The sequence below is a fragment of the Astatotilapia calliptera genome, chromosome 6 (assembly GCF_900246225.1).
Source record: "Astatotilapia calliptera chromosome 6, fAstCal1.2, whole genome shotgun sequence".
NCBI classification, from domain to species: Eukaryota; Metazoa; Chordata; class Actinopteri; order Cichliformes; family Cichlidae; genus Astatotilapia; species Astatotilapia calliptera.
Window position 1 is genome coordinate 3,946,198 of NC_039307.1, and position 27,672 is coordinate 3,973,869.

At 39.2% G+C, this 27,672-nt stretch overlaps 2 protein-coding genes across 6 annotated transcripts in view; both read right to left on the reverse strand.

The window, feature by feature from the left end:
- Window positions 1–18: 18 nt before the first annotated feature.
- Window positions 19–22,605, reverse strand: LOC113023600 (integrin alpha-L-like). Of its 5 annotated transcripts, none has more exons than XM_026169772.1 (25): window positions 22,528–22,605; window positions 21,710–21,827; window positions 19,429–19,517; window positions 17,261–17,343; window positions 17,068–17,164; window positions 16,600–16,724; window positions 16,357–16,499; window positions 16,080–16,230; window positions 15,676–15,799; window positions 15,516–15,568; window positions 14,503–14,608; window positions 14,298–14,428; window positions 14,061–14,203; window positions 13,784–13,934; window positions 13,368–13,503; window positions 13,208–13,260; window positions 10,298–10,382; window positions 10,006–10,145; window positions 9,655–9,801; window positions 9,345–9,542; window positions 7,782–7,906; window positions 7,554–7,693; window positions 7,326–7,456; window positions 333–449; window positions 19–147 (listed from the first exon to the last, which is right to left on the reverse strand). In XM_026169772.1, the coding sequence occupies exons 1-25, from the start codon at window positions 22,562–22,564 to the stop codon at window positions 136–138; spliced, it is 2,835 nt and encodes a 944-aa protein (XP_026025557.1). In that variant the 5' UTR covers window positions 22,565–22,605; the 3' UTR covers window positions 19–135. The 5 variants fall into 5 exon arrangements, with proteins under 5 accessions (XP_026025557.1, XP_026025558.1, XP_026025556.1 ...); XM_026169773.1 differs by having other exon boundaries at window positions 15,516–15,559; window positions 16,594–16,724; XM_026169771.1 differs by having other exon boundaries at window positions 14,304–14,428; window positions 16,594–16,724.
- Window positions 22,606–23,527: 922 nt separating this feature from the next.
- dnah6 (dynein, axonemal, heavy chain 6) overlaps window positions 23,528–27,672 on the reverse strand; it is a 52,668-nt gene continuing 48,523 nt past the window's right edge. The window contains 7 exon segments of the mRNA XM_026169780.1: window positions 23,528–23,717; window positions 23,936–24,158; window positions 25,240–25,391; window positions 25,627–25,699; window positions 26,579–26,764; window positions 26,986–27,113; window positions 27,263–27,392. Of these exon segments, the coding sequence (XP_026025565.1) occupies window positions 23,614–23,717; window positions 23,936–24,158; window positions 25,240–25,391; window positions 25,627–25,699; window positions 26,579–26,764; window positions 26,986–27,113; window positions 27,263–27,392 (996 nt within the window). The 3' untranslated portion in view covers window positions 23,528–23,613.

Genomic DNA, 27,672 nt, shown 5'->3' on the forward strand with positions numbered 1-27,672 from the left:
AGACAAAGTTATTTCTCATTGTTTTCATCAATAAGTCTTTTAATTACTCCATGATAATAACATGTTTTTTACTTGCTAAAAATCAGAAATACGTTCTTGAACAGTTCAGCTCTCACTTCTTCTTCTGCATTATTTTTAAATGGGAATCTGTAAAAAGTAAAAGAAAAAACAAAACAGGTCAAACTTAAACCGCAGGTCAGAAAAAAGCTTCAAACCTCATATTAAATCCTACTAAATACTCTTGGTAAATATAATAGGACATGACTATAGCTGTATCTTTGGTTGTATACAATAAGCATGTAAATACAGACTGTACGGGCGACTGAACTTACCTCAAGGGCAGCCTCTCTTTCAGAGTCCACGCTCAGGACGGCGCTCGCGCTCTCGCTGTCAGGTTGAAGGAAGTTAAGTCTGATCCTGAGAGGTGTTGATGTGTCATCCACATAGTTCTGTAAGAAACAAAGTCGTTGTCATCATCGTTTCAAAACCGCGGTAAAGTGAGCCGTCATTTGTGAGCCGCGGTCAAGCCAGCCGCCTCCTATCCGCCGCATAAATTTCCTTGCGCTTTTACACTAGTCTTTACGGTAGCGCCTTTTCGCTTTATATCCTGATTGAAAGCCTAGACACACAAATTACAATGGAACAGCCCAATACAGCCATCGTGACAGTCTGGTTGCATATTCAAAAATTCATTAAAAATCATTCTTAAAAGTTGATGCCAAGCTTTCAACACAATCCTCTTCTCGGACACCTACTTTACCTCTGGGCCAGGTTTTACCCAGATTTACTGTAATATTACTCAGAAATCACAGTAAACTCATATTCAGTGCAATACAGTCAATACACTACAATTATGTTTATTTCAAAAAATTCATTAAAAATCATCCTGAATAGTTGAGGTCCAACTTTCAACACATCCCTCCTCTGGGACACCTACTGTACCTGTGTGCCAAGTTCCATCCAGATTTACTGTAAAATTCCTCAGAAATTAAAGGGTACTTGTATTCAATGCAATACAGCCAATACACTACAATTATGGAAATTTTCAAAAATTCATTAAAAATCATCCTGAGTAGTTGAGGTCCAACTTTCAACACATCCCTCCTCTAGGACACCTACTGTACCTGTGTGCCAAGTTCCATCCAGATTCACTGTAAAATTCCTCAGAAATTAATGGAAACATTTATTCAATCTAATACAGTCAGTACAATAGAATTATGTCAATATTCAAAAATTCATTAAAAATCATCCTGAGTAGTTGAGGTCCAACTTTCAACAGATTCCTTCTCTGGGACACCTACTGTACCTGTGTGCCAAGTTCCATCCAGATTCACTGTAATATTCCTCAGAAATTAAAGGACATTTATATACAATTCAATACAGCCAATACACTACAATTATGTCAATTTTCAAAAATTGATTAAAAATCATCCTGAGTAGTTGAGGTCCAACTTTCAACACATCCCTCCTCTAGGACACCTACTGTACCTGTGTGCCAAGTTCCATCCAGATTCACTGTAATATTCCTCAGAAATTACAGGAAACTTTTATTCAATCTAATACAGTCAATACAATAGAATTATGTCAATTTTCAAAAATTCATTAAAAATCATCCTGAGTAGTTGAGGTCCAACTTTCAACACATCCCTCCTCCGGGACACCTACTGTACCTGTGTGCCAAGTTTCAGCCAGATTCACTGTAATATTCCACAGAAATTACAGGAAACTTTTATTCAATTTCACCGTCAAATTAATAAAGCTTCTCCGATTCTGATTTTTCTGTACATATGTAGGTTATGTATTTCAGAAATGTAAATAGAGCTTGTTCGTTTAGATTTTGTATTGCATTCTTTTTCATTTTAATACCTTTTCTAAAAAATTACACTAAGTTTAGAAAATAATGTGATTCTCGCAGTTTGGGTTTGTGACCCAACCCTTTTTGCATTAGTTTTGGTATTTGTTGATTAAGATTACTATTGATCAATGTATGTAATTCTTGTTTTTGCTGTTATTAGTTAGTACTTTTAATTTGGCGATACTTTGTTACGTTCTTCTAATTCTCCCTGACAGCTCATAGTTGCTCATTCTTTACTGCTTTGTTTAAATAGATCGTTTCGTGTCACCTACCATTACAATTCATTCCAATCGCCCTTGTTTGTTAATGTGAGGTATACATTCGTCATGTTTCCTGTTTTAAGAGTCTGTTTTCCTTTCTCATGTTCAAGTCTTGGGTGTACCCCTTAATATTTTATCTCATACTGCTGGTCGCCATCATGTTCAGGTCTGTAGTAGTGTTGACATAGTCACAGTAATATTAATAACAGTCGTATTTTAGTCTCGCCCATTTCAGGATTAATTACAGTTATTGTAACCTATTGCTTTTGCCTTGTTGTATGTTCAAGTTTCTTCCATCAGCCACAATAAAGGGCTCTCTTTTAGTTCATCACAGTTTTGTTGTCCTCTATGTCCTGCTTTTTAGTCTGCTTTTAAATTACATCATCTCACCCGCTGTATAGTAAGTAAAACATATTCCATTCTAAACCTTGCGGTAATCTTTAAGAACATATTTTTAAAAATTGAAACAAATTGAAAAATATTTTTTCAGAAGACTATTTGTAGTGGATTCATCTTATCAATGAAGTAGAGTTTCTGAGCAAATATAGATGTCTATGTTGTTGTTGGACCTCAACTACTCAGGATGATTTTTAATCAATTTTTGAAAATTGACATAACTGTAGTGTATTGGCTGTATTAGATTGAATATAAATTTCCTGTAATTTTTGAGGAATTTTACAGTGAATCTGGATGGAACTTGGCACACAGGTACAGTAGGTGTCCCAGAGGAGGGATGTGTTGAAAGTTGGACCTCAACTACTCAGGATGATTTTTAATGAATTTTTGAAAATTGACATAATCCTATTGTATTGACTGTATTAGGCTGAATAGAAGTTTCCATTAATTTCTGTGGAATATTACAGTGAATCTGGCTGAAACTTGGCACACAGGTACAGTAGGTGTCCCAGAGAAGGAATCTGTTGAAAGTTGGACCTCAACTACTCAGGATGATTTTTAATGAATTTCTGAAATTTCCATAATTGTATTGACTGTATTGGGCTGTTCCATTGTAATTTGTGTGCGCGCGTGTGGGATATAAAGCGAAAAGGCGCTACCGTAAAGACTAGTGTAAAAGCGCAAGGAAATTTATGCGGCGGATAGGAGGCGGCTGGCTTGACCGCGGCTCACAAATGATGGCTCACTTTACCGCGGTATTTCAAAGCCTAAAAATACTATGATGGTAACAAACTCAAGCACTGTTATTTGATAAGTCTTAGAGTCAGTAGCGGTTTTTGATACGGGCGACATGGGCGGTTGCCCAGGAAGGCATCATGGTGGGGGGTGGCATCATGGGCATCGGCAACAACCCCCCCCCAAAAAGAACCTCTTGCACAAGAGGTACAAGTTTTTACTCTTGCAAAGAGTATATCACATATGGACAAATTCGACGGGCCATTAATTTGAAAGGCGAAATCAGACCAACATGAAATTTACATGGTTTTACTGTCGGTTTGGATACTGTTGATCTAAAGTGGAATTATCCTGTGGAAACAGCATCTTTCAATTTAAGAGCATTTTGAAATCGTTAAAAGAGTAGGTCGTCTACAGGCAATAAAAAATACTTTTATTTTGGAAGGCAAAATCAGAGTGACTTGATCTTAACATCGTATCTCTGTGGGGTTGTATACTGTTGATCTAAAGTGGAATTGTCCTGTTGAAACATGAATTTTTCATTTAAGAGCATTTTGAAATCGTTAAAAGAGTAGGTCGTATATCGGCAATTTGAAAAGTCTTTTATTTTGGAAGGCAACATCAGACTGATTTGATATTGATATGGTATCACTGTGGGGTTGGATACTATTGATCTAAAGTGGAATTATGCTGTGGAAACAGCAATTTTCCATCTTAGAGCATTTTGAATTCGCTCCAAGAGTAAGTCATATATGGGCAAATTGAAAAAGCTTTTATTTTGAAAAGCAAAATCAGACTGACTTGAAATTGACATGGTAACATTGTGAGGTTGTATACTGTTGATCTAAAGTGGAATTACCCTGTGGAAACTGAAATCTTCCTTTTTAGAGCATTCTGAAATCACTGAAAGTTAGGTAAATTATGGGCATTTTCAACAGGCCATTATTTTGGAAGGCATCATCAGAATGACTTTATATTAATATGGTATCACTGTGGGGCTGTATACTGTTGATCTGGAGTGGAATTACCCTGTGGAAACAGGAAATTTCCATTTTAGAGCATTTTGAAATCACTGAAAGTTAGGTCAATTATGGACAATTTAAAAAGTCTTTTATTTTGGAAGGCATAATCAGAATGACTTGATATTGATATGGTATCACTGTGGGGCTGTATACTGTTGATCTAAGGTGGAATTACCCTGTGGAAACAGGAATTTTCCATTTTAGAGCATTTTGAAATCACTGAAAGGTAGGTCAATTATGGACAATTTGAAAAGGCTTTTACTTTGGAAGGCAAAATCAGAATGACTTGATATTGATATGGTATCACTGTGGGGCTGTATACTGTTGATCTGGAGTGGAATTAGCCTGTGGAAACAGGAATTTGCCATTTTAGAGCATTTTGAAATTGTTCCAGGAGCAAGTCAGATATGGGCAGTTTGAAAATGCTTTTATTTTTGAAAGCAAAATCAGAATGACTTGATATTGATATGGTAACATCGTGAGGTTGTATACTGTTGACCTAAAGTGAAATTATCCTGTGGAAACCGCAAAATTCTGTTTAAGAACATTTTGAAATCGTTAAAAAAGTAGGTCGTATATGCTCAATTTGAAAGGGCATTTATTTTGGAAGGCATAATCAGAATGACTTGATATTGATATGGTATCACTGTGGGTCTGTATACTGTTGATCTAAAGTGGACTTACCCTGTGGAAACAAGAATTTTTCATTTTAGAGCATTTTGAATCGTTAGAAGATTAAGTCAAATATCGGCAATTTCAAAGGGCCATTACTATGAAAGGCAAAATCAGACTGACTTGATATTGATATGGTATCACTGTGAAAAAGACTGTGGTTGGAAAGTGTTGATATAAAGTTCAAATAGTATTTGGAAATACGACTTTTGCTTTTAAGAGCATTATTAAGTCATTGAAAGAGTAGTTCAAAAATGAAGATTCACAGGGCTTTTACTTTGAAATCCAAAATAAGATGGCCTTGATAGTGACAGGGCACAATTAGGGTACAAGGCTGTGTCATATAGATCTAACATTAGAGTTTGTAAAAAACAAACAAAAAAAAACTAAATTATATGTTATTATGTTCTTAACATATCTGTTAATTCACTCGAAGTTGGCTTTTATTTTGAAATCCGGTTTCCACATCCATTCCCGTAATACTTTGAATACACAGGGAACGTAAAACAAACTGGAGGCTGGCTTGACACAAGTAGCTTATCCGGGGGAACACCAAGGCGTTCCCAGGCCAGCCAAGAGATATAATCGCTCCAGCGTGTCCTGGGTCTGCCCCGGGGCCTCCTCCCGGTGGGACATGCCTGGAACACCTCACCCAGGAGGCATCCTTGTCAGATGTCCGAACCACCTCAGCTGGCTCCTTTCGATGTGGAGCAGCAGCGGCTCTACTCTGAGCCCCTCCCGGATGGCCGAACTTCTCACCCTATCTCTAAGGGAGAGGCCAGCCACCCTTCGGAGGAAGCTCATTTCCGCCGCTTGTATCCGAGATCTTGTTCTTTCGGTCACTACCCACAGCTCGTGGCCATAGGTGAGGGTAGGGACGTAGATCGACCGGTAAACTGAGAGCTTCGCTTTTACACTCAGCTCTCTTTTCACCACGACGGACCGGTGCAGCGTCCGCATCACTGCAGCCGCAGCACCAATCCGTCTGTCGATCTCCGGCTCCCTTCTCCCATCACTCGCGAACAAGACCCCGAGATACTTGAACTCCTCCACTTGGGGCAGGAACTCATCCCCGACCCGGAGTGGGCACTCCACCCTTTTGTGGCTGAGAACCATGGCCTCAGATTTGGAGGTGCTGATCCTCATTCCCGCTGCTTCACACTCAGCTGCAAACTGTTCCAGCGCAAGCTGGAGGCCCTCACCCGATGAAGCCAACAGAACCACATCATCCGCGAAAAGCAGAGATGAGATTCTGAGGTGAAAGCCCTCCGCCACCTGGCTAGGACTGCCACTGCTTAGAGTAACCCTTAAAAACTAAGCATTAATACTGATGAAAATGAGTTTTTCACTTCCGTTTGCATCATTCAGGTAGATTCATTGGGATTTTTTTTTTATTTCATTTTTTTAATGTAGCTACAAATCGCCTCATCTTATCCACCTAACATTTCACACACACTGCTGCTAAATGAGCAGATTTACCCATTTTAATACCCATTTGTTTGATTTTTTTTAAATTAAATTAAATTAAATTAAATTAAAAAGACGACATCATCCTGCTGTTGTCTGTGGTGTTTTGGTCTCTGGATACAGGATCACGGTCTGCCTGCCCCTAGCTTATAGTTACGGTTGGATCAGGTGACCCTGAATCCTCCCTTAGTTACGCTGCATTAGGACTATGCTGCTGGGATTTTGTTCCGCAAGCACCTCTTCATTCTTCAGCACTCTGCATTTAATCATTAGTTATTATTAATCTCTGTCTGTTTTCCACAGCTTGTCCTGTCTCCCTCCCCTCACCCCCAACCAGTAACAGGAGATCTATGGCTGTCCCTCCACTGGTTGTGCCTGAGGTTTGTTCCTGTTGAAAGGGAAGTGTTGCTTTCCACTGCTGCAGAGTGCCAACTCATAGGAAGCTGCATGATTGCTGGTGTTTTCTGTAGGATCTTTATTGAGGTGATTGTGATTTGGTACAATATAAATAAACCTGATTATTGATATTAAGGGCCATATATAATGCCTTTAATTAAGCATGTCCAAAGCTTGCAGTCAAATGATTTCCTGTGGCAAACCCTAAAGGGCGTGGAAAAAGAAAAGGACTTGTAGACAAATCCCCGCCCACCTTTTCTCAATGGTTTAAACCCCAAGCTTGCGAGGGGCAGTCAGTCAGGTAAATGTAAAGTGTAAAATAATCATGTAAAATGTCTTTTATATGGCACCAAGCCCTTTGAGGCTCGGCTAAATTCAGAATCTTATGTGACATGTCCATAGTGCGTGCTATGGCTTAAAACAGCTCACAAAACTGGCGCTTTAAGGAAAAGTGGTGATTGAACGATGTGTTAAAGTCATCAGAGAGTGAATAAATAAACAGATGATGTTCAGCATTCTTACTGCTCTGTTGATGGAGTAGCTGACGCAGGTGTTTTCATCTCTCAGCTTCAGGGTCTGACTGAACATACTTTGACTTGCTTGACTCGTCACATTAAGTGTGTATGTGATGTTCAATGCTGAGCTCACTGGCCCTGAAAAAAAGTCACATTAAATAAATACACATTAATCTGGATTTTTAAAAAACAGTTTAAATGTTCCACATTTGTCCGCTCATCACGACAAACTTACCTGCTTTGCTCTTTGTTGCTTCGACCTTTTCAAAGCATGCCGTTATTTTAACCAAAGCTACATTTTTATCTGGACTCAGGGCGTCAAGGTTCTCAGGGTGAAAAGACAGACGAGCCAAGACGTTGAAGACCGGCTTGGATCTGAAAGGAAGCGAATGAACTTAAATAGATTGTCGCTTCTTCTGTCGCTTAGCTTCTTTTATAGGTGCAGTGTTCATATAATATTCACCTGAATACAACAGCTGCACCACGTGATTCAACCACAACACCCGGGAGTCCATCCTCCCCGAGGTCCCCAAAGATGGCCCTTCCAAAGAATTTCAGCCCATGGTCGATATTTTTTCCCATGATTCTCTGAAATAAGAAGATATTAGAGCCGAGTCTAAATACCTCTTTCAGATGACATTACATGTCTGTGTGCTCTCATAAGTGTAAGTCTGATAATATTATCATGCTGCAGATAATTAAACTTCAATGCAAATGCACAGAGGGTTTTGAGAGTGTACGAACACAACTCCATAAGCACAGACAAAAAAGAGAAAAGGCTCTGCACGTCGTTCAGTCGTTATTCTACAATATTTTGACTTGAATACATTTAGGCTGGCAGGTTGTGGAGTCTGACAGAGAAACAGAGATTCTACATGTTCTAAACCCACCATTTGAACTAGTGTTGGACACAAAGTTCTTTGGGCAGGTTGTCATATCTTTGAAGTTATATTACAGCATTACTAAAACAATCAAGAGGCAAGCATGGAGGGGCAACAGTGTTGTGCAGATCCATCATTTGTGCCTCAGTTTTCTGATGGTTTATAAGATTTGAAGGTTATAGAAATAATTTTCCTCCTGAATCTTTGATAATAACGTAAGTAATAAAGGTCTTTTAAAGGCTTTTTTTAAAAAAAACATTGGCTGCTTTTTAATTCATTTTCGGTCCAGTTCTTGTACCTGATCATTTTTTTCATTTTTAAAACCACCTAACACTGACCTGTGAATCATTAAAGCATAAACAAAACTCAAAGACTGAAATTATCTAAATTGTTCTTCTAATTCAATTTCTTTTGACACGTGTCGTTTGATTTGTTTTTTAGAGTTGCAGGAAATTCCACACAATATTTTCAGTGGAATCTTCAAAAATGTCAAAGATAACAGAGTTGGACAGAAAAAAGATAATTTCTTTTGAACTAACACAGTGGAGGCTCTGTTATGGTTCGGGGCTGTCGTTAAATGGCCAGTCGGGTTCACGATTTGTCACAATTTACAGAATTATGAACACGGAAGAGTACAGTCAGATTTTGATCCACCTGGAAAGCGCCTGATTGCCGATGGCTACATTTTTTTTTAGCATCACAATGATCTCAAACACGCTGCCAACACAGTAAAAGTATACCTTTATAGAAAAGCACACAGTGGAACACTAACAGTCATCAACTGGTTTCCCCAGAGCCTGGACCTCAACATTACTGAAGCAGTGTGGGATCATCTTCATAGAGAACAAAAGGCAGCCAACATCCAAAGAGAAGCTTTGAATGTCCTTTAAGGAACTAATCCTGAAGACTACCAATTGCAAGAAAGAAATGACCTGCCTAAGAGAGTTCGGGCTGTGTAAAAGAATAGAGGCAGTCCAAAGCTTGTTATAACTGTACAAACTCTATTTTTGCCTCTTATATCGTATTTCCATGTATTTTGCACATGTTTGCAAGAAATCACTACACCTACTTAGCATTTTAAAAGCAGAATATAAAGACATGACATGTGGCTCAAGACCTTTGCACAGTAGTATTGTCGGTGTCACCTGGCTGAAAGTGCTGACTATCCCTCTCTGCCTGTTGCCATGGTAGATATACACAGCCCCGCTCTTATCATCCTCAAGCGGAGCTCCGACAGCTACGTCTCGGAGTCCATCTCCATTCAGGTCTGGAAGACTGGATATGGTGGTGCCAAATCTACCCATAGATGGTCCCGTCACATCCTGGTTACTTTCCAGTACAGTCTAATAGGAAACGAGGATGTTAATAATGGACTATGAAAACACATGCATGTATTTTATCAGCTTTAAAGCTCACACAGTGTCACACTGGATCTTAGTTTTTATTATAGCTCACCTCATCACTCACAGAGTAGATGTAGACCCGGCCTTCTTTCTTCACCTGAGGCAGATGAAACTGTGGAGCTCCTACCAGCAGGAAGTCAGTGCTCCCATCTGAATCAACATCTAATGAGCACAGCTCAGCACCGAAGTAGGAACCAATCTAAAAATGTTTTGAGTGTAAAGGATGATTTAGAAAGTCAAAACCAAACCCAAAGACACAGCTTCAAAGTAGTACAGTTATTAAGAGCTGTCCTCTTAATATGACACAAAATCCAAACTTTTACAAAAGTTTTGGCACAAATATTTCCATGCTTTAGCTCAAATCTGAATATTTTTAAAAATCATGATATTTCCAGTTACCAACCTGTTCTCCACGAATTTTCTGCACTTCTGTCCAGTGTATGCAGTGGTGTCTGAAAACGATCTGTCCTGTTTGCTCAAACTCTGGTAAACCCACGAAATACAAAGGAACACCGTTTTTCTTTCCGATGGAAATGGAATTTCCTGCAACAGCCAAATAATAATCTGCTAAATGTTCACTCTGGATCTCATATGTGCTACACTATGGTATCTCAAGTCATAGAAAAGTAATCTTATTAAAGTAGCAGGTATCATATAGATAGTAGGTAATAATAAAAAAAAAGAAATGGGTTTACCCAGGTAACCCTGCATTCGTTCTTGAGGTCTATGGAGAAAACTACGCCAGCTGTTCGATTCCACAGAACCCACGATCAGGCTATCCTGCTCACAGAAACATCTGATTACAGTTCAGGCTGAACAGAGACAGAGAGGAACTGAGATACCAGTAACAGTGATGAGGTAATGTCACAAATCAGTCATGAATTAAAATAAGAACGCTTACAAAAAAGCAAAGCTCAGCTAAAAAGGAGATTTTGAGCTGCCTCGTTCACATTAAGTGATAGGAACTGTAGGAAAATGATGTTTTTCCACTATCACTTAAAGCACACTACTAAGGCTACGCTTGGTTATAATCTGAAGCAGAGAAATTGCATTTATAGTCTCATTCATGGGTTTAATGATCCACTGTAATTATTATTTTAATTAATAATCGACATTCTGTAGTTGTATTGACGGACAGTTTAAAATGTATTATTAGAGTTTCTTCAAACTGTTTTCATATTTTGAGTTTGATATACATTTTGGATTTTTTGGGGAAAGTAAAGCTTTTATGGTTTGTTTTCTTTGCTGTACATAAAATGCATCCGATCACTCCAAAAAAAACAGCAGCATACTGATTTTTCTGTATTTCAATAACTACAGTGGAGATGCAACTCATGTTGCTGATGCTGATGCTGTGGAAAATGTAATTAACAACAGAATTTTGCAGTTATTTGCATTACATTACACATTGTTTTATTCACAAGAGAATATAGGAAAGATATCAAATTTTTGAACAGAATCGGCTGTGAAGTTGGTCCTGTCTTCTAAGGAGCTGTCTTCTTGTAGTCGACTACAAGAAGACAGCTCCTTAGAAGACAGGACCAACTTCACAGCCGATCAGATCTGCACACTGTTAGACCTCTGCCTTACCACCACATATTTCAAATACAATGAAGGCTTCTACAGACAAAAACATGGCTGCGCCAAGGGCTCCCCCGTGTCACCTATTGTAGCCAACCTTTACATGGAGGAAGTGGAAAGGAACCCAGCCACTGGTACAGATATGTAGACGACACCTGAGTCAAAATCAAGACACAAGAAGTGGAATCCTTCACTGCGCACATTAACGCTGTGGATAAAAACATCAAGTTCACCAGGGAAGACACAAAGGACAACTGTTTGCCTTTCCTGGACTGCGCCGTGCACATTGAAGAGAACGGCAAACTCAACATCGAAGTTTACTGGAAGCCCACACACACAGACCAGTACCTCCTCTTTGACTCCCATCACCCTTTGGAACACAAACTTGGAGTAATCAGGACCCTACACCACCGGGCAGAACATGTTCCCTCTAAGCCTGAAGGAAAAAAGAAGGAACACACACATGTAAAGGAAGCACTCAAAACGTGCGGCTATCCTAAATGGGCGTTCTTAAAGTCAGCAAAGAGGCACAGAAAAGAAGACCAGACACCAGCGAGGGAGGATAAGAAGGACAGACACAACAACGTTGTCATCCCCTATGTAGCCGGTGTATCAGAGAAACTCAGGAGAGTTTTCTCCAAGCATGACATCCCAGTGTATTTCAGACCAAGCAACATGCTCAGACAGAAACTGGTTCACCCAAAAGACAAAACGCCAAAACACAAACTTAACAATGTGGTGTATGCTGTACAGTGCAGCGAGGAATGCTCAGACCTCTACATCGGAGAGACCAAACAGCCACTTCACAAGCACATGGCACAACACAGAAGAGCCACCTCCACAGGACAAGACTCAGCAGTCCATCTGCATCTTAAGGATAAAGGACACTCTTTCGAGGATGCCAATGTTCACATTTTGGACAGAGAGGACAGATGGTTTGAAAGAGGAGTGAAAGAAGCATCTATGTCCACTGTGAGCGACCATCTTTGAACAGAGGCGGGGGTTTACGACACCAACTCTCTGCCATCTATAATCCAGTTTTGAGTTCCCTTCCCAGACGCCTTAACGCCCACTCACATCCTGGGCCATCTGACCTCAGGAATTCGCATGATAAGGTGGGGCCAGGTTTCACAATGAACACACCCGAAACTCTGGCTGATTGGGACCCACACCCGCTTTCACACCTTGGCTCATGTGATTAGAGGATCATCAGGGGGTCCTTTTGTCCCTCTGTGGGGGGAAACTCCCACTGGGTTTATATCTGGGACTCTCCACCATTTGACCTTAGAACTGAAGAAGCTTCTCGGATGAGAGGTGAAACGTCTTCAAGCAACTTAAAGAAGTCCAGACGCTTTTCTTTGCAAGCTCCTTTGACTACGATGACCTGGATGACTGAGAACCTTCACAGACATATGTATGAGAGAGCTTTAACCTGCGTTTGTGGATGGAATGGTGAACTCTGTTCACAGACAGTGATTTCTGGAAGTGTTCCTGAGCCCATGCTCATCTGATTTCCATGAAATAATTATTCACCATCTTAATGCATTGCTGCCTGGGGCCCCGAAAATAACAGACATCCAATATTAATTTTTGGCCTCGTCCCTTGTGTACAGATTTCTCTTGATTCACTGAATCTATTGGTGATATGCTGTACTGTAGCTGGTGAGATATTCAAAATCCAATATTAGTGGATTGTCGGGTACAGGTTCAAATTAAAGTTCTTGATTTCTAAAACAACTTGTTTTACAAACAGAAAGACTGAAGAGTACATTTTACAATTCTAGCACATTTCCAGTGTTTCTCTTTGTGTCAAAAAGTCTGTCAGTGCGGATTTTATTTTACAAACAATAAGAATTTAAAATTTTAGAAAGTAAAAGTAAAGTTTAGCAGTAGTCAGTGCTTTATTATCTGCGCTTTAGCTGCACCTGTGTATGTCAGGTTAGCCGTGACTGAGAAATTTTAATCTCGTCACAAGTAAATAATTTACACTTTGAATGTGTGCAGTTTTAACCTTTTGAAATCACCTTTTTGAAAACAGCACTGAATCCACTGAATTCTGCCAGAGGAGCTGTGCAGCCTAAATAAATAAAGAGATACATGTGACCACCACTGGTCCACACCAGGAAGATAACAGTGATTTCTGTAAATGTATTTATCAAAACAGGGAACAAAGTTTAACATCACCTTCCACAGTAAATATCTTTTTCTGTAAATTCTCCAGCACTCCTGTGAGTCCATCATAGTTCTCAATTTTGAAGGCATTTCTATGTTTTGGCTCTGAAGCAATGGCCCTGAATTTATGCAGCGTAGCATGTCCGACCTGAAATCAGAATACTGCTTGAAAACATGAAATTCAAAGTCTGACATCAGCATGGGAAATAAAAACTGGACTAAGAACTGAAATCTGCTGAGCTGTTTGTGCTGAGACTGACACCATGATGCATTTCTACTTTAGTATGACTGTGTATCATCTAAATAACAGTGAATAAAACAGTCTAATACTATAAGAGTGTTTATGTGACACAAAATGATCACATTTATTTGTCTAACGGATAAATCTGATTTTTCTGTTGGGACTGGTGTAACACATCACATCCTACCCCAACGACAAGACGAATTATATTTTTATCATCGTATCTTCTAAAGATCCCATTCCTGTCTATATCAGAGGGATCTCCGTCTGTGATTAGAATCAGAACTTTGGTAACATCAGGAGAGGCGCCTGCAGCTGGGTTGTCAAAGATTTCATCTCTGAAACAAATGCAAAAGCAAAGCAACACTCAGAATAAACAACATTTAAAAATATGAATAAATGAACAAATACAGTGCTCATTATCTCACAGCTGTATTGATCCTGCTGCTTTTGACACAACTTACAACACAAACTCGAGGGCTCTGTGTGTGCGGGTGAGAGTTTTTAAATGTTTGTCTTTCATAAGTTTATCGAGAGCACGTCCAGCTGCATAGTCGTAGAAGTCAAACACTTTGTGGACTGTTGAGGAGAACTGAACTGCTGCAAACTGGAAACGGAACAAACAACAACAAAAATATACGTTACTACTTATACTCATTACTCATATAATGTATAGTTTATATACATCAATATATAATGACCATTACTGGCGTGTCCCTAAGGCTGCCCATTATCTCCACAATGAAGTCTTTATTTTCGTTGAATTCAGCTTCGGTCAGACTCGCTGATCCATCAAATAAAAAAACGACTTCCACAGACTTATTTGTTCGTTCTGGGGGGAAAATTTTGAACAATTTTAAAGAGAATGTAACCAGGAACATATAAAACTTTAAAAAACAGTTTTACCTTCAACAACAGAAGAAGAGGTTTGTTGAAGATTTGGGATCTGGTGACAGACAATATTCAGGTAGGAGTTGTCGGAACAGTTGCTGACTGCAGTTGTGCTGCAAACCTAAAACAAATTATAACTGAACTTAAATGTCCAACAATGGAAATATTTAGCAGTTACAGTACAGCTAAATGCAGAGCATAGCTCAAATCTACGGGAAATCCATCTGTGCTGCGTAATCATAACAGAAGATACAACTTAAAATGTTGACTTTAGAATATTACATAGATACAAATCAATTGTATTTTATTTATAAAGTGCCAAATTACAACAACAGTTGCCTCAATGTGCTTTATACTGTAAGGTAAAGATCTTACAATAAAACAGAGAAAACCCCAACAATCAGATGACCCCTGTGAGCGAGCGCTTTGACAACAGTGGGAAGGAAAAACTCCCTTTAGATGAATGAGCATAATTAAAGTGATTACTCTGCATCCTGTGGAGAACAAGATTTCAAGGCAAATCATTCAGCGCTTATTCAGAATTGTTCAATTTCGTCAGCCTTTCTAAACCCTGATGTCACACTGCTAGAATCAATATTTACACCAATGAGATGATCACATAATGTTTCAATTACACAAAAAGTCTCACGCAGCATGACAGCATACACTCCAGGACCCCACAACCACAAATGGTGCTCACTAGTTCAGAAAATTGATAGAAGGATGTATAGAAATAAAAAGTAAAGCTATTTTTTTTATTTTATCGCTTTAAAAAATTACTGAACTGTCACTCGAAAGAGCAGGTTGCCACAAACCAGTGAAAATTTGATTTTACTTCACAGAAATAAAATCAGTGCTGCTGGATTATAGATCAATAACTTATCTGGACATCAAATGTGTGGAGATTATGTGATTTTCTTTATTATTTTAAAGTCGTTACTTTATAATATTAAGTGACTGTTGTTGTGATTAGCTGCCATATAAATAAAACTGAATTGACCTGAGCTGAGTTGAAGTTAGATATTCACCTTTTTGAAAACAGCACTGAATCCACTGAATTCTGCCCGAGGAGCTGTGCAGCGTAAATAAATAAAGAGATACATGTGACCACCACTGGTCCACACCAGGAAGATAACAGTGATTTCTGTAAATGTATTTATCAAAACAGGGAACAAAGTTTAACATCACCTTCCACAGTAAATATCTTTTTCTGTACTCCTGTGAGTCCATCATAGTTCTCAATTTTGAAGGCATTTCTATGTTTTGGCTCTGAAGCGATGGCCCTGAATTTATGCAGCGTAGCAGCTCCGACCTGAAATCAGAATACTGCTTGAAAACATGAAATTCAAAGTCTGACATCAGCATGGGAAATAAAAACTGGACTAAGAACTGAAATCTGTTGAGCTGTTTGTGCTGAGGTTGACACCATGATGCATTTCTACTTTAGTATGACTGTGTATCATCTAAATAACAGTGAATAAAACAGTCTAATACTATAAGAGTGTTTATGTGACACAAAATGATCACATTTATTTGTCTAACGGATAAATCTGATTTTTCTGTTGGGACTGGTGTAACACATCACATCCTACCCCAATGACAAGACGAATTATATTTTTATCATCGTATCTTCTAATGATCCCATTCCTGTCTGTATCAGAGGGATCTCCGTCTGTGATTAGAATCAGAACTTTGGTAACATCAGGAGAGGCGCCTGCAGCTGGGTTGTCAAAGATTTCATCTCTGAAACAAATGCAAAAGCAAAGCAACACTCAGAATAAACAACATTTAAAAATATGAATAAATGAACAAATACAGTGCTCATTATCTCACAGCTGTATTGATCCTGCTGCTTTTAACACAACTTACAACACAAACTCGAGGGCTCTGTGTGTGTTGGTGAGAGTTTTTAAATGTTTGTCTTTCATAAGTTTATCGAGAGCACGTCCAGCTGCATAGTCGTTGAAGTCAAACACTTTGTGGACTGTTGAGGAGAACTGAACTGCTGCAAACTGGAAACGGAACAAACAACAACAAAAATATACGTTACTACTTATACTCATTACTCATATAATGTATAGTTTATATACATCAATATATAATGACCATTACTGGCGTGTCCCTAAGGCTGCCCATTATCTCCACAATGAAGACTTTATTTTTGTTGAATTCAGCTTCGGTCATACTCGCTGATCCATCAAATAAAAAAACGACTTCCACAGACTTATTTGTTCGTTCTGGGGGGAAAAAGCATGAAAATATTTAGCCTGGAAGATGGAAACAGACATAAATATACCTCAAACAGTCCTACTAGATTTTCTGGTCTGATGAAACAAAGATTCATGTATAAGCATGAACATTATTTAATTAACAAATGCAATAATTATGATCTCACAGTTGTACTCAGCCACTGTTTCTAATGTAACTGAACTAGAATCAATCAGAGTGCTCCGTGTGTGTTGGTGAGACACTTGAAGCTTCATAGTTGTCAAGTTCAAACATTTTGTTGACCACTACGGTCTGCTGGACACAGACAGTGCCTTTACCGCTAGAACCCGCCGTCCCCAATATTTTTTTTACCTTGGGTGGACGGTCCACGGTCGAGTTTCATCTTGTAACACACTTTGTTCAGAGATGAGTTCCCACTGTGTGGATGCACTGCACGTGGGCTGCAAACCTAAATCAGGTTTTAAACGAGACAAAGAAGTATGATCTGAGATCATTTTTTTGTTTTGAATATTGTCAGAGGAAATGTTTTTTGAGTGTTTCTTACAGTGATTTGAGAGCGCATGGCGTCCTCAGATATCGACAGTCCAAATTGCCTGATGGGTACTTGCATGTGTTCGGGCCAAATTTCTGTGACAATAACATCAGATTAGTACCTTATATTAAAAATACAAATACACTACATCATTCTGCAATAGAAAAAACCCTGTCTCGCTCTGGGAATTAAAATTCATTTTACATTGTGGGACACATACAGCCCACTTTAATCTTAAGTGGACCAGACCAGGTGAACTGTAGTCTTTGCCGTGATCTAGATGATGTTTCTTGCAGTTTGCAGTTTCACATGGTCTTCATAGACATTGTGATGTCTAAATTGTGCCAATAATTAATAGCACTACTGATATGACAGTAAAACAGTAAAAGTATGAGAATTTATTCTGCTATGACTAATAAAAATATCAAGATTAGCTGTTTGGACAGGCTGATCCTATAAATTCGTCCCTTTAAAGGGTACCTATTATAAGTCAATTGAATTCAGTTGAATTTATACAGTGCAAAATCACAACAACAGTTACCTCAAGGTGCTTTATATTGTAAGGTAGACCCTACAATAAACCTATTATACTTCTCCTTACTTTCTGCCATATATCCTGTTATAACTGTAGTTGCTAATATTAAACATGGGCAAAATAAAGTCTTAAGAGTTTGTGCATTCAATCCCTTCAGACTTCTCCACACTGAGTTTCAGCTTGATGTCATCCATGTACAGGAGGTGGCTGACAACTGTTCCATTCCGTAGCCAGTCTTGTTAAAGATCTCACTGAGCGGATTCAGGCCTATACATATATGTGTATATAAAATGTGTATTCCCTTTCCATGGCTGTACATTAAAAGCATGCAGCCGTTTAAATGGCTGTACAGCAAACAAACTTGGTCCTCGTTGGACATGTACCTGAGATTCTGGTTCTTGTCTCAAACGCCAGGCGGCGAAGCAAAAAATCCTTACTCAGCATAGATAGCAGTTTATGTCTGGCTTGCACACCCAACATAATTGTTGAACTGATTAACTGTTAACTGCCTTTCTGCAGACTTTTGGACTTTGGCCATAAAACTCACAAATTCAATGACGGATGAAAGACTGGTGTGTGAGAAGTTATGGTGTAGGGTCGTATTTATCAGAAGTGGCAGATGAAAAGAAAGAATGAAGGATGAAAGGGTACCTGCAGGAGGAGGAGGAGGGTCATTATCCCCCGCTGGTGCTTCTTTCCTGTCTGTCTTTTGTGTGTTGTTTCTGTTTGTGTTTTAAGGCACTATCATTTGTTTTGCTTGCTCTCTATGTTTTATTTTTTGCTGTAAATGTACTGTTCTGCTGTTCATCACTGTTTAATAAACTCTGTTCAAAGAATTCCACTCATTTCCAGAGGACCTTTATTAGTGATTTGATTTTAATTGGATCTGAAACGCTGGACCTCCACAGCGTTAGTGGGATAAGGTTATCATATTGGGTTCCAAATTTGTGACCCGACACACTTTGCTCTCAGACTGCGGGTTTACTTGTTGTTCCTAGAGTATTTAAATGTAGAATGGGAGGCAGAGCCTTCAGTTTTCAGGCCCCTCTTCTGTGGAACCAGCTTCCAGTTTGGATTTGGAGGCACTAGCTCTACTTTTAAGATTAGGCTTAAAACTTTCCTTTTTAAAAAAAAAGCATATAGTTAGGACTGGATCAGGTGACCCTGAATCCTCTTTTAGTTACACTGTAATAGGTCTAGGCTGCTGGGGGAGATTCCCATGATGCACTGAGTGTTTCTTTTTCACTCACTGATATGTATTTATACACCTATTTGCATTAAATCATTAGTTAGGTCAAAGGGGTCATATGACTGTTGGAGTTTCTCTGTTTTCTGTGTAGTATTGTAGAGTCTTTACCTTACAATATAAAGTGCAGTAAGACAACTGTTATTGTGATTTGGTGCAATATGAAAGAAAAACAAAAAACAAAGCTGAATTTAAAATAAAATCTTGAATGTGACTCTGGAAACTGCAGCAGCTGCAGAGTAGGTGCTCATTCGGTTTGAGTGAGCTAACTCTTACAAATCCAGTTTAGTAATGGTTTCAAAACAGCTTTGTTTCATATACAACCTCCATACTGTGGCAATAATTTTTAATGTCCTGATTAAACATGTCATTTGCATTTCAAAAACCGCATTAATGTACCTGGAACAATGATGCAGTTGTGGGTCAGGTTCAGATCAGATGTGCATGTCTCCTCATGTCCTAGCTGCTCTGGTGCAGTGACAAGTATCCTGTGGACACAACAACACTCGTGATAATCACTAAAAAGAGAGTTTTTCTGACCTGTGCTCTCAGAATTTCTACAGTGGCTTGCAAAAGTATTCGGCCCCCTTGACCTTTCCCACATTTTGTCACATTACAGCCACAAACATGAATCAATGTTATTGGAATTCCACGTGAAAGACCAACACAAAGTGGTGCACACGTGAGAAGTGGAACGAAAATCAGACATGATTCCAAACATTTTTTACAAATAAATAACTGCAAAGTGGGGTCTGTGTAATTATTCAGCCCCCTGAGTCAATACTTTGTTGAACCACCTCGCAGCTGCAATCACAGCTGCCAGTCTTTTAGGGTTTGTCTCTACCAGCTTTGCACATCTACAGACTGAAATCTTTGCCCATTCTTCTTTGCAAAACAGCTCCAGCTCAGTCAGATTAGATGGGCAGTGTTTGTGAACAGCAGTTTTCAGATCTTGCCACAGATTCTCGATTGGATTTAGATCTGGACTTTGACTGGGCCATTCTAACACATGGATATGTTTGGTTTTAAACCACTCCATTGTTGCGCTGGCTTTATGTTTAGGGTCGTTGTCCTGCTGGAAGGGGAACCTCCGCCCCAGTCTCAAGTCTTTTGCAGACTCCAAGAGGTTTTCTTCCAAGATTGCCCTGTATTTGACTCCAGCCATCTTCCCATCAACTCTGACCAGCTTCCCTGTCCTTGCTGAAGAGAAGCACCCCCAGAGCATGATGCTGCCACCACCATATTTGACAGTGGGGATGGTGTGTTCAGAGTGATGTGCAGTGTTAGTTTCCACACATAGCGTTTTGCATTTTGGCCAAAAAGTTCCATTTTGGTCTCATCTGACCAGAGCAGCTTCTTCCACATGTTTGCTGTGTCCCCCACATGGCTTGTGGCAAACTGCAAACAGGACTTCTTATGGTTTTCTGTTAACAATGGCTTTCTTCTTGCCACTCTTCCATAAAGGCCAACTTTGTGCAGTGCACCACTAATAGTTGTCCTATGGACAGATTCCCCCACCTGAGCTGTAGATCTCTGCAGCTCGTCCAGAGCCACCATGGGCCTCTTGGGCATTTCTGATTAGCGCTCTCCTTGTTCGGCCTGTGAGTTTAGGTGGACGGCCTTGTCTTTGTAGGTTTACAGTTGTGCCATACTCCTTCCATTTCTGAATGATGGCTTGAGCAGTGCTCTGTGGGATGTTCAAGGCTTGGGAAATCTTTTTGTAGCCTAAGCCTGCTTTAGATTTCTCGATAACTTTATCCCTGACCTGTCTGGTGTGTTCTTTGGACTTCATGGTGTTGTTGCTCCCAATATTCTCTTAGACAACCTCTGAGGCCGTCACAGAGCAGCTGTATTTGTACTGACATTAGATTACACACAGGTGCACTCTATTTAGTCATTAGCACTCATCAGGCAATGTCTATGGGCAACTGACTGCACTCAGACCAAAGGGGGCTGAATAATTACTCACACCCCACATTTCAGTTATTTATTTGTAAAAAATGTTTGGAATCATGTCTGATTTTCGTTCCACTTCTCACGTGTACATCACTTTGTGTTGGTCTTTCACGTGGAATTCCAATAAAATTGATTCATGTTTGTGGCTGTAATGTGACAAAATGTGGGAAAGTTCAAGGGGGCCGAATACTTTTGCAAGCCACTGTATGTCACTTTAACCTTTCAGTTGAATTTGAATTCAATTACTTGGGCAGTAGCAACAATACAGGCACCGTCTCTGAAAACGCCCCTGGACCACATTGACAACAACCACGAATACTCTCGGGGTCAATGAAAGTAAATGTGCTGTGTGGGCGTTATTTATTTTTCCCTCGATCAGGACAAAGGTAATCTTTACTTTTACCCAAGTTTAAGACAGCAACTAGAGTTACATGACCTTTCATTTTATCTTTGCACTTTTGGGACATCAAACGTGCTCTGATCATCAAATCCCAGCTAAATTTTTCCCCTACTTTCTTTCCAGTCCATTTCCTGTCCCCATCCTCTATGAGAAACGTTAAATAAAAAGTTCTATTGTGCCTTAGTGAGATCTGATCAGACAGAAATAAGACAACAACAAAAAACATGCACTGATTTGCACAGAAAAGCTGTACACCACGTTAATGATGCAGATATGATTTAATATTTTGATACTTTGCATCTTTAGATTAGCTTTGATACTCACCCATTGTTCTTGTCAGACAGTAACTGAAGCACCTTGTTTTGGAAGAAATCTTTTTGTTCTGTAGTAAAGATGCGGGTGGCTGTCGTATCAATGTTGAAAGCCAGACATACGGAGGTGGCTGCAATACGTCATAAAAAAAAAAATCATGATTTCATCTTGTGTAAAACGTTTGGTTGGCAATGGTAACACACTGAATTTGAGATCATCGGTTTTAGAAAGTTACAGAAACGGTTCGACTGAGGCCGTAAATCAAAATTGGGACGATGTGGTGAGAGGGGGGTCCTGATACACAATACACATCTGATTAAGTGTATTGGCTTCTTACAAACCTTTGTCTACATACAAAGAAGCTCATGACAAAAACATACTACAAATACTGTGTTCTAATTTGAGCATCCAGAGGATCGGAGGATAAAGTGTGACACATTTTCCACAACATGATATAAGATGGTTAAAAGAATAAAGCCCATAGTATTCCTAACATTTCTCTCTGTTGTTGATTTTAGCATGTATCACCCACACAAAAGCTTTGTTTGTGCACAGGTCTGAACTTTAAACTGACACAGTTACAGTCGGCCGTTTTCTCTTTTGCATTAAATCAGGCCAGATGCACACTGACTGGATCTTTCTACTTTAAAAACAGACATGAGATTCCTCTCAATCTTTTAATCCAACTCTTAAAAAGAAAATCAGTAAAGACATTTCTCCAAATGCTGAATTACGCCTTCAAACAGTCAAATTGAAAAGACAACTCTTTCCCCACACTCAGCTTCTTTTTTTGATATGATTTTGTAGAAATGTATTTGTTTAAATCTTACCAGCAGCCACTGCGCAGATGAGCCAGACTAACTTCATCTTTTCTACTGGTCGTTTCCACAGAATGGTAGAAAATGATAAAGGCTAAGGAGGAGTCAGAAAACGAGGAGGGCCCACGCAGTTTGAATTAATTTTTGAGAGGAATCCTTCTACACATCACGTGCATGGCTTCAGTTTTGACTGAATTATGTATTGACAGAAATATACAGTTTAAATGTTATGAACTTGTTAACTTTGTGCACCACTTTGTGACTCCTGACTCAGAAAAGTTGAAATATAGGTATAAATAATTGTATATTGTTTGCTAAAATTCAGATTCTCACAGTTTTTAGGTCTTTTTGTTAATATTTTATGAATAATCATAAAGCATCCAACCACCGCAGAGTCAACAGAAAACTTCTGAAGATGGCAGGTCTCTGTGCAGTGGCTGAAGTCTGTGGTGTTAAGGGTGAAGAGGGAGAGGACAGTCCCCTGTGTTGCTGATTACCTTGTCAGACACACACTGTGGTCACACATATTGTGGTCTTCCTGTCAGGTAATCAACAATCCAGGACACCAGAGAATTGTTGATTATATTTGACTAATCTCTGAGAAGTCCAGTTTCCTGCTTCAAATTTGGGTATATTAGTCTTATTTGTCTAATAAATGCCTAAATAAAATAAAAAAAAAATAAAAAAATAGAATTCTTAGTTTTTCTAAAACATTTCTTTTCTTGTTTTCACGAAGTCATCAACTTAAAAAAAAAAATTCCTTTCACTTTTACAGTTATCCTTCTGTCACTCGTCTCCACCCACTCCACCTTGCCTCTCTTGTTCACCGTGTGCTGCCTTGGATGGTGATGGCTACCTCTGCTTCTTGTGACTTGTTAACTTGCAGATGAAATGAAGCAGTGTAAGGCAGTGTAGTGCTTCCACTGTGAAACTGGGACGTCTCCTTTCTAAAGAGTTTGTTATATAAATAAATGTAGTCAAACACATGTATGAGATGAAGGACGCAGAAACATCAGTTTGGGGTGAAATTTTAATTACGGTCTGTGTTGCTATTACACAAGTTTAATTTAATTCAATGCTTTGTCCTCGAATAAATATTTAATCATTCAACTGGCACAGGAGTGTGGAGGCTTTGGATATCCAGTAGTCGCTGGGTCGCTTGGAGGGAAGCATTACTGTCACCACAAAATTAGTTGAGTGACCTGAAGGGAGAGAGACATGAAGGGTGAGGAAACAATCTGAGCAAACATCCTTTTCTTTCTTTTTTTGACATTGTATGTTGGTAACAGGGACGTGCGCTGTATCCCACCAAAACTCCCAGCGATGCCCAAAAACTAGCTCTTGGCCTTATTAAAATGTGTCATGACTTTAAATGTAAAAAGGTTTCCAGTGAGTGACTTTGGATACATCAGGTGTGTACCTGTGGTGGACAGAGTGCCAGCTCTGGCTGAGGTCTTGTACAGAGGAGCGTGGTAGAGGTCAGGCTCTGGGACGTAGTTCTGCTGTGGCTCAAAGTGCACCACCGGCAGCATGGCGTTCATAACCCGAGGCAGCGCATCATCCATCACCATGCCGACATCATCCCAGCGACAGGCATCCATGAACATACCGTGAACAAGTACACCATCCTGCGGCTCTGGTAACTGTTTTAACAAGTAACCATATTAAAGGAATTACCTTTTTATTTTACTTTAACTTTTTACTGACAAACTCTTGAAACAAAGTAAACACAAGACTTGCAAAGCCAGAAAATAAAACAAAGAACATGTGGCTTTGCTTTTATCAGATGTATCGAGAGCTTTTTATTCTTTAAGGATTTCATTTTCATGAACAGAGATTTAAAGAAGAGTTGACACGATGTTTGCTGCGGTTGATATTCACTATTTATGACGCTTAAGAGGGCATCAATCTGATATGTCATCAGGAAATAAACTCAGTATTTTAAAAAAGAAAACAATACTGGAGGCTGTACTGCCCTCCAGATTCACACCGGAGTCAAGTATAACACAACCTTACTAAAGAAACCAGTATGTAGTCCAATCAAAAATAATGGATAATAATGGATTTAATTTGATCATTTAGGATATATTTGCTCTGTGGTGCTAACTTTGAGATCACCAGATCAGATTTAGAGATTCAGGATAAAGTAATTTCACAAAAACATTAATCAATTAATACAAGAATTAAATACATATATCAAATGGGTCATGATTTGACCTATTTGATATATGTATTTATATCTAATTCACATTTTACATTGACCATTTCAAATGCTTGCCCAAAAACAAAACAAGCTAGTGGTCATATTAATGATTAAAGGATTTATCTTCAGCCTGCTAGGTTTGTTTTGCTTCCAAGGACTCTAACTGAAATCATGCAAACACAAACACAATTGATAACATAACTGATTTTGTGTAAAAATGTAAGAAGAATTTTGAATAAAATATTGCACATAAAAACATTAACTGCAGTTAAGTAAGTTAAGTTGAACAAATATAAGGAGCAACAAACTTTAACTGTAGAGAAACCAAACTGATGTAATATTTTAGATTGCATCTTGAGATTGTTGATCTGCTCTTCCACATTAGCTCTCCTGCTATTAGCCAGAAAAATAGCATCTTAAAGTACTGCTAATATTTGAAGGGCTGGAGAAAAGAATATTTGTGCCCTTTTTTTAAAGCACTACTGAAAGCATAACTAAGAGTACTGCTCCTCTTACAGTACCTCCTCATCCATGTTCAGTTTTGCACCAATGGGAAGAGTGCGTAGAGCCTCACAGACTGCTTCCTCATCCCTGTACGCCGGCACCACGCTGAAGCGGAAATTAAGCTCGTCAATAGGCAAACTGTAACACCGGGCATGATTCTGCAACACTCCTACAGGCCATCAAAGACACAAGAGCATTGAAATAAGTCACTGTGCTGTTTAGCAAAATCTACCAATAAACACAAATTTAATTAATAGCTCTCTTTTAAACTTCATTCATTTATTTTTACACTGTATACTTGAAAGAGTAGTCAGAGTGATCATTGTAATCCTCAAGCTCAGCTCTAAAACTGTGCTTTACTGTTGGCATTATTAAAAAACATAGAGCATGTTTCAGTGTGTTACCAGTAAGAAAGCCTTGAGGGAAGAAGAACCCTGAGATCCAAAGTGATTTGGGCTGACCACGTGTGATCCAAGTCTTGCAAGAGAGGAAAAGAGAAGAAGAGATGCAATTAAAATATAAGTATCTTTAAATAACGATATCTTTGTTTATGCAGTATCTCCTTCTTTTATTCAATATAGTGCATTAAAGGCATCCTGTAAGTCAGGGGTGTCGAACTCCAGGCCTCGAGGGCCGGTGTCCTGCAGGTTTTAGATCGCACCCTGGGTCAACACACCTGAATCAAATAGTTAGTTCATTAGCAGGCATCTGGAGAACTTCAAGACATGTTGAGGAGGTAATTTAGCCATTTGAATCAGCTGTGTTGGATCAAGGACACATCTAAAACCTGCAGGACACCGGCCCTCGAGGCCTGGAGTTCAACACATGTGCTGTAAGTGACCCAGTGAATCAGTTTACATTGGATTTTGTTTTCTAAGATAATCAGCATGTGGAGTGTGACTCAGTGTTTATCCACTGCTGTATAAACTAACAGGACTTTACCCTGTTTGTGCTTGTTTAAGTGAATTATAGTGACTGTACGATACATGTTCAGACCAGACTTAAGAGCAGCTTAAATCAGAGAAAATGGACCAAACACTAAACCAGGATGTGCAGAGAGGCAGAAAGATGAACTCAGAATGTACATGTGTTATTACAGTTTTCCAAACTAATGAGATAACACACAAATCAAATGTATGCAAACGTACATATGCATGCACACAGACACACACACGTGCACACATGCACACACCCGAACCAATAAAACACAGCGAATATCCCAGACCTGAGCTAGAAAAGACTTCTATTCTAATCCAATGTATGTTAGCTTTATAAAGACACATTTCACACAAACTTCTATAATTCCTCTGGACTGAACTTGAAAACGTGTGTTTTTGTTAATATCTGTATGCAAACCTGGATAAAGGACGTTCTGAGAGTCAAGTCTCTGACCCAAGAAGACAGCGGTTTGAGGGAAGGGTAGGCAGAGTTTGCCCAGTGGGTGGGGACCTGGTCGTTCAGAAAGCTTGTGTAGATTCGGTCCATTTCCTCTGACATCACAACAAGACCTGCTATTGCCTTTTGCAGAGTGATAAGAGACATCTACGAAAAAGAAAGTGAGAATAACACATCACAGTAACGACAGATTCCGAAAAATGTTATTTCTGAAACTAAACAGAACGCATATTTTCGATTGTTCAGGTTTTTTTCTATTTGAATGTTTCTCTAAGATCAAGTAAATAAACAACAATCCAAAGAAAACAACTCCTGAAGTGGTCATGAGATGATCTCCACCAATTAAATGTGTGTGGTTTTTACGTCACCCTGAGAACTTTAAGCAAGTTGTTGAATCGGTCTGCTTCTTGGGCCAAAACAGTTGTGAGGGAGTTCAGGTGCCCATTGGTGTCTTTGATAAACAGTGTGCCAATTGCTTCATCCATGTCCAGTCGCTCTGCACTCCAAAAGAAAGACAAGTTCACAAAGAGACAAAAGACAACACAAACCAATGAAAACATGGGGAAAAAGAGTGAGTGTAATAATGCAAAGTCTCAGCAGTAACTGAGATCGATGTGCAGGTGAATCTATGTGGGGTCAGCGTACCGGGCAGTTTGGCTAGAATCAGCTCGGCGAGCTCGCAGACTATGTCATCGTTACTCTTAGCTCCATGTTGCGCTGAAGAACGAGGATTAACATCCAGTATGGTATTAATCAGAGTTATAGTTTCTTGACGCTGCAGAGGCAAACACACACACACACACACACACACACACACACACACACACACACACACACACACACACACACACACACACTCATGTATTGATATTTTATCATAGCACTCCCAAAGCTCATAAACTGCATGAGAAACATAAGTTTAAATCACTAAAAGGACCACAAGCCATTTCTTATAATTGCTGTGAAGTGAAAAACTACATATAAATAAGAAATTGCACAGTCATTTATATTTAAGAGAACAACTGGCAGTCTGGTATAAAATAGAGACAGAGACA